At 32.6% G+C, this 7,729-nt stretch overlaps 1 protein-coding gene across 5 annotated transcripts; it reads right to left on the bottom strand.

Annotated features, from left to right (window-relative positions):
* Positions 1 to 673: 673 nt before the first annotated feature.
* Positions 674 to 5,673, bottom strand: LOC104109688 (ASC1-like protein). Of its 5 annotated transcripts, none has more exons than XM_009619044.4 (7): positions 5,392 to 5,570; positions 4,014 to 4,243; positions 3,532 to 3,687; positions 3,010 to 3,195; positions 2,279 to 2,463; positions 1,566 to 1,630; positions 674 to 1,106 (listed from the first exon to the last, which is right to left on the bottom strand). In XM_009619044.4, the coding sequence occupies exons 1-6, from the start codon at positions 5,512 to 5,514 to the stop codon at positions 1,599 to 1,601; spliced, it is 912 nt and encodes a 303-aa protein (XP_009617339.1). In that variant the 5' UTR covers positions 5,515 to 5,570; the 3' UTR covers positions 674 to 1,106; positions 1,566 to 1,598. The 5 variants fall into 5 exon arrangements, with proteins under 5 accessions (XP_009617339.1, XP_033515484.1, XP_033515481.1 ...); XM_033659593.2 differs by having other exon boundaries at positions 674 to 1,033; XM_033659590.2 differs by lacking the exon at positions 674 to 1,106 and adding an exon at positions 5,594 to 5,673 and having other exon boundaries at positions 1,177 to 1,630; positions 5,392 to 5,517.
* Positions 5,674 to 7,729: the final 2,056 nt, after the last annotated feature.

Here is a 7,729-nt window from a genome sequence, read left to right as displayed (position 1 = left end):
TGATATATAATGAGTTCTGATCGTAATTATCTTATATTTTAAATTCGCTTTGCCCAAAGGAAGGCTCTCCAATATGGTTCATGTGGGATCCCACGTCTGAAGTGTGTCTTGAAAGGTGTTCTAATGATGCTTCAATATTGTAAGTACTAATTAATTAATGTTACTTCTTAGTTTTCTTGGGCTAATTGACTAGGAAATGAAAACATCTTATTAAGGATATTATAGTTCCCAACTCCTTTAATAACATTTAAGTTATTTATTTGATGATTCAATCCCTATAACAAGATGAGATAATCAATCACTTAACATAGGGTGTTTGAACAAAAAAAAAAAATATTTTCTTGATCTGGTTTGTGTTGGTAAAAAGATATATATATTTAATCTGTTTTAATTGTTTCTTTCTTGGGTTCTAGTTTGTACCATCTAATTCAATATTTTTGGCTAAATGACTCGCTTGTCCTGATTCGAAGCTAAAAGACTTCCAACTCTGTTATTTGGCATGTGAGCTTGATCAACTTAGACATTGCAATTTCTTCAAGGGTAATAAAAGATCAATTAACACGTGATTCTTTCTATGGGTTTCCTTTACGGACAAGAATACTTGTTTTTCTCACAATTTGCCAGATTTTCAATCTCTAGAAATTATGAGAAAGATCATTTAGTCATACAGTCATAATCTTGAATCAGAAGATAAAAATTAATTATGCATAAAAGGTCATGTTACAATTGATTAGGTCAAAATGAGGACTAGCCTCCTCCCCAAACTGCTCATAGAAGTGAATCCAAAATTTAAAGTTATTGAGTTCTGAATAAGAAATGCTCTCGTTATATGTATACATTTTTTTTTTCTTTTTCATGTATACACAGTCTGAGCAGAAAGTAATGAGTTAAGTTGAACCCCGAAAACATGTCCTACATGTGTCTCTGGTCCCCTCGGAGATTATGGACGGGAGATTGAGTTGGCTCAAGATATGAAATGGTTTCATTTTGTTTTCTTCTGTTTCCTCATGTATTAATTTCATTCAACGCTTCTCTGTACCCGTGCTTGTAGGAAAATCCAAGTATCCATTAGAAAATGCGAGGTGTGGTGGAAGAATGCAAGTATTCTGTGAAATAACCGAGGTGCACAAAAGTTGATCGAAAAAATAACATTTTCAAATAAAATTAATATAAATGACGAAAATGGGAATTGCACATCCAAATTTAGCTAAAATCATTAAGAACAAAATTTGACATCTTCATGGATAACTGGAAACTACTGTCGAAAGTCAATATGAAATCAGGTAGAAAAAACTTTACAAAATACAAGTTAAATAACAAATATATGGTATGTGGACTATACAGAAACAAGAGCGGATTTCTTAAATGAGTGAACGATGATTCTGTTTTAGATACAGCAGGAACTTCTTTAATATTTTTTTTCCAGCAGGGAGGAACATGAATAATTTATGTGAGCCTATTCTGTAGGTAAAGAAGCTTGAATAAAAACACATAAATGCAGATGACTATTCTTTACATTATCGTCTTTCCATTAGCATCCAAATCTATGAAGATCTATCAAGTACCTTCACAGAGGAGATAAAAAACTTCTTGCATGGTCAATGTTCATGGCCATCTTCCTCTTCAGAATCTGCATAAAATAGAACATGATGAACGACCAATAAGATATTAAATTTAAAACAGGAGCTATAACATATGGAAGCAAATATAGCTATACATTAGAAGCTATATGACGCTATTGACAAAATCCAAGTTATCGTATGTCAATTAACACAGTGATAGAGAGCGTCTTAGATCACATCGTATATGTTTCAACAATTTAAACCAAGTAATTTCTCTAATGTGAGCAGATTAATATGCTAAAGCACATTTATCAACATGGTTAGGATTAATTGATTAATTTAGTTAACAAACAAAGGATTCAGCTCTGGTTGCCATGACGGAAACCATTCAAACAGAAGTCAGTAAGATTGTCAATCCTTTTTTCCCCTCCAAAGAGAAACTTGGTGATTGAAGCGTGCAATAATCACAATCGTATTCCATAACAACCTTATGGGTGGCATTGAACTTAGATAAGTAGTAACTGTTTCTATCCCTTAAAGAGCAATGGAGTGAATACATTAGGAAAAGGCATTACTCTACACAGGCAATTTTATCATACAAGCTGTAAAATTAGACTTCAAACATATGATGCTTCATTTCATAACAACTGAAATTGCCACCATAGATGTCATATCAAGATGTTAGACAAGATAAGCATGTCGCTTTTTTAGCTTACCAGATCTAACATCCTCACTTAGTTGGCCCCTAAACTGGATTTGTTTAACAAGCATCCGGTATATCAACACCCACCAATATATATGAAGAACCAGCAAGCAGTATAGAAGTGAATTGAATACGTAGTAGTAGATCGGTCCTTCAACTTTGTGCTTCTCCTTATCCAAGGTCTGGATAACTTCGTAACTGTGTAGAGAAAACAAAAACAAGAAAAATAAAAAAGGATTTCCAAAAAATTCTCATAAACAACTTTTTCTCGTAAGTGAAGTCTCCAAAAAGAATAATAAAGGCTACAATGCAATCGTTAAGAGAGAGGACTTCCATTAGGAAAACAAAATGCCTGTTAATTCTCAGCATAATACGCTCAACAACACCCACATGACAAGGACATGGAAAGTGAATTAGAGAAAATAGTTGATGTATAGAAGCAAACACAAGTATCTTTACTGGAGCTATTTGTTTCTTATCAACAAGACAATGTACATTTTAACTTTATTCTATGAGGACTACATGACACTGTGCTTCTAGACAGTGAAAGAAGGTTGATGAAGAAATGAAGGATATGATACGCAGCAAAGCAGTATTTCAATAACCATTCTGGATCCACCAAAGACTAGACCAATCCTAGGTCAAACTTCCCAACAATTATTAGCGAAAAGTATATTTTCATTTACGATCAGTTTTGTCCCCTTTCACCTACTGAATGCCTTACTGTTATCATCAAATACTCACCTTGTACTCCAAAGAACCCAGAAAGGGAAGTATGTGAGGCGAAGTACAATCCAAGACAAAGCAAAAAGGACAAATGAAAAACTGGCAAGACCTTCAGCACCACTGTATTTGGACATTTTCCCTATTTCCAGGAATATATCACTGGCATCATGAAGCGCTAAAACAACTGAGCCAACTCTTGCAAACCTGCACAAAGGTGAAAAAAGCTAATAGAACTCCAGGCTCATTGTTACCTCTAGGGAATTGCAATAAGTCTTAAATTACTTAGGTTGCACTTTCTAATTGAATTATTCAACTAAGGCATGCTACAGGTTCCTGGGAAGTTCCTACAGCTTAGATAACATCACTAAATTGTTGTCGAAAGAATTATTTAAACTTTAGTCATCAAGGTAAAGGAAAGTCAACTTTACTTGATTGAAAAAGTTGTTAGTTCAAAAGAGCTATCAACCTCTCTCAGATTTTTATGCGAAACTAGTTGGTCAAGAAATGCAATGTCTTAAGCTCACCTCCACAAAAACACACCTGAAAATATAGGACAAGACAATAAGAACTGCTGTAGCAACATGATGACTCATTGAAACCCCAAAGTCCGATCGTCTTGTTTCCCAGAATATAAGTGCAAATAACGAATATGCATAAAATCCACCGGCATACATATAAAGTGCCTTTAGCTTTGACCTAACTTTACACAAGACAGTCACTCAAATAATCAGTTAGCGTGAACAAAAAAGATGCAATCAAAGCATGGAAATCGAATTAGCCAATAGCGCATGAAAATCTTATGATATATCAGAATAAATGACAACAACTAATAGATTTTGTAAAGCAAAGAATCACAATTGTTTCCCTGAAAACCGTAGGAATTTCTTACCTGTCACAAAATCAGTAAACTTTTGACAAATAATTTCTTAAGAAATCACAACTCCAACTACCCATCTCTCCACCTCACAAAAGAAAAAGATACACGAACCAGTTAAAAGCTCAACAGAACAGAAACATCTTACTTATATTTCTGCTCGGGCCAGACCTGATCTCCAGGCCCTACCCAATAGTATCTGGTTGATTTCAACCAAGGCTCGTTATAGGTCACTGAAAGTGCGAAAACTTCTGCTGATAGAAAATACATACATTTCCATGCTGATTCTTTGAATTTCCGTAACCTTTTTCTCCGTCTATCTGTCTCATTTTCCAGCACCAACTTTCTTTTTCCAAATATTAATCTTCTAGCCACTTTCTGCAACATGTACAACCATTCTATATTAAGGAAATTATCATCAAAGAAGTGTAAGACAGTGTAGGAATACAGACTTAGAGTAACAAATGAATTCTTGTGCAGCAGGGTGGACTCAGATTATTCTGCATATCCTTTACTTAAAACTTAAGCATGAAGGCCACCATGTTACATTTTCGCACGGTTATGAGTTCAATCATATTTTAGTAGTCAAACTCTTTAGGAATTTTAGAATATGAACATGATACATAAAGAATTTCCAGAGTTAGGCCCTTTTTCTCATGAACATATTTGCCTCTGTTTCAACCAAAATCTATAGTCCTTCAGTCACTGTAAGGTGTCATCAAACAAGTTGGAATCGGCTATATGACACTTATAAGTATAGATGCTCTACATTCTCTACTGATATACATATCTCTAAACAAACTATAACATCAGACCTAATGTAAGAATTATTAGAAAAGAGAAAAGAAAAGAAATAAGCCAAAAACCGAGTGCTTACATCAAATCAAAGAAGGAAAAATGTGTTTTCCTTAACCCACATTTATCACTTTACTTCAATTTTTAACTTCTAATGTTAAATAGTTTGGTTTGGTGTAAACACTATATGCGCATAAGTTTTTACTTGAGGTGACCTCGGTCAAATGTCCAATGACGAACATAGAAATCGAGTAAGTTAAATTTCAGATCCAACCACTCCAGAATCACCACAACAAACAAAATCCGTAAAAGAATTACTAAATATGTTGAGAAAAAGGACATGTATAGCATATTTGGCCAAAAAAAAGTACTTTTAGATATTACTTAGCATTTTGTGTTTGACTAATAAACTTGAAAAACACTTTTGCCAATATTAGAGCGGTAATTTGTGCTTGTCTTCCAAAGGCGTTTTCAGATAAAAAACTACTTAAAATAGCTTCTGCTACTGCTCAAAAGCAAGCAATATTTTTTTTGCCTAAAAGCTTGCCAAACACATCAACTCTAAAAAATCATTTTTTTCAAAATAAATAAGTGCTTTTAGGTTCCTAGGTGCTATTAGGATCAAGAAACCTCTTTTTAATTTCCAAACTTCATTTGTACACGACTAACCCAGAACATTCAAAGAAATTACTATCAAGGAGAAAAATGACAACTTTGAAAGAAGTACATACCTCAAATAAGAATTTATCGAGAAAATATCTGACAGTGGGAAAGAAAAGGGCAAACAAAGGAAGCACAATGAAATCTTCATATTGTGGGTAGGATTCTTCTTCCCAATCAATAAAATTCTCCATTGCCTGAATTTTAAAAAAGATGCAATGTTTACATGAGAATATGTGTATTTGTGTATGTGAGAAGAGAACATATATGTACCTGTGTTTCAACTGTGGTACAGGTACTGTAGCCGCCAGTTTGCAGATATGCCCACGTTGGCTTTGAATTTTGTCGCCTAACTTAAAAATGGCTTCCTACTAGTCAAAGAATTCTTTTGGTTTAGGCTTATAATAATCAATAGCTTATTTTTCTTTTTGGCCGTTTTAAAAAGAATATTATAACTTTCTAAATTTGCAAAAAGAAATTTACTTAAACTTCCCTTTCATCCAAAAGTGACAAAAAAATTATACCGATACAAATATTATGAAATATTTAAAAATATAAGTCCAGAAGTTTTATAGGAATAACACATAAATATTGAACCAGATGCAGTTAGTATTTTTTATAAAACGTCTAAATTATGAGTTGCAAAAATTATCATTTGTTTCTAAAAAATTCATGAGAAAAGTCTTATAACACATGTCTAAATTATGAGTCACAAAAATTATCATTTGTTTCTAAAAAATTCATGAGAAAAGTCTTATAACACATGTCTAAATTATGAGTCACAAAAATTATCTTTTGTTTCTTAAATTTTCAAATTCAATCAAATCAAACTATGTCATAGGGATTGAAACGGATGGAGTTAGCATTTCTTGTATATGACTTAGGACAGAAATAAGAGACAAATTTAATTAATTCATACGAGTAAGAATTGATAACACCACTCTAGTACAACTCAAATAAACAATAAAGAAACCATAGTGTAGGCTTAAGTCAAAGATGATTGAATATGCAAGGAATCGAGATATCATTAGTCGAGGTAGATTCTAACTAATCCAAGTGGCCAGATTGACGAATATCAGTGATTAAGACGCTGTGGATATTGGTTGACGAATATTAGTGATTAAGACATTGTAAATTGGTTTGTTTAACAAAGTGGTCGCTTTTACGCCGTCCACCTATTCGAATATTTTGACACTTCTTAGTTAATTAGGTTCAAAACATCCTCAAATTAATATGTAGTATTCTAGCTGGTTTTAAAGCGTTGAAGAAAGATAGGACATTCTAAAGATAGTTGTTGAGGAAGCTATCTGATTTCTAAGTTTGTGCAAAGTCGATGACTATCAAACAAGGGCAACATGAATTTGGGGAGATCAAATAATTTTTTGATCTAAATCATGTATTTGTTTGGGAAAAGTTCATTTAATATATAAAAATTATAAATTTAGAATTCAATAATTCAAAAAGACTAAGATTCAGATCCAATGTACGTGATCTTGTACAATCAAGTTTTAAAGAGAAAACTGTAGATGATGAGAAAAGATAAAAAAAAAATATTAGAACAAAAATAGGGCATCTCTCGGGTGGTTGCTCCTATTATTATTATTATTGATGGAACTTGAAAACCATGTTCAAGAAAGTATTCGTTCCCTTTGTGCAAACTGCAAAATAAGTATAGAACATCACGTATGCTGTAATTTACATCAGACTCGAAAAGAACATGCAAATAGTTTGTTATAACTTCAGTTGTGAGAAGTTAAATTTCCTTTTTCTTACATTTATTACAACCTATTTGGTTGCGTGTCATTTTCACCAAACCTAGCCATCATAATCAGATTCCAAAATGTAGACTTACTCAACAACATTCAAATTGGTTACTCGGATAATATAAATCAGATTGTGTATAATGATAGACAACTAAATGATTTCATCAAGATTCTAATTCATCAACTTGATATTTTCAAAGTATGTTAGGTGCGCTTGCAAATTTAATTCATTCCATCTTACGGAATAACTGCACGATTGAATTGCATGGTGTGTTGGGTTAAAATATCTAAGATACTTTTAAGGGAGGTTATCATAATTACCTATGAATTCTGAAAATATTCCATAATCTACAACTTGTAATAGAATAACATATTCTACAACAAATATATAAAACTTATACTCTAAAAAGGTAACTTTCCTAATAAAGGAGAATTCTACTTTGAAACATATCCCATAATTAGCTCATAATAATTCTTCAATTTATTAACTATTGATTATTTCTATAAATATATTAGGTTACCATTATAACACTATCTCATACACACTACATCCTCCATAAAAATAGGAACTCCATAAAAATACGTTGCATAATTTCGGATGAAAGTTTTTCTCCATTCTGTCATCCTTTCATCATCTATACAGTTT

Source organism: Nicotiana tomentosiformis, chromosome 4, assembly GCF_000390325.3.
Source record: "Nicotiana tomentosiformis chromosome 4, ASM39032v3, whole genome shotgun sequence".
In the NCBI taxonomy this organism is placed as follows: Eukaryota; Viridiplantae; Streptophyta; class Magnoliopsida; order Solanales; family Solanaceae; genus Nicotiana; species Nicotiana tomentosiformis.
This window is presented reverse-complemented; position numbering and strand designations above follow the sequence as displayed.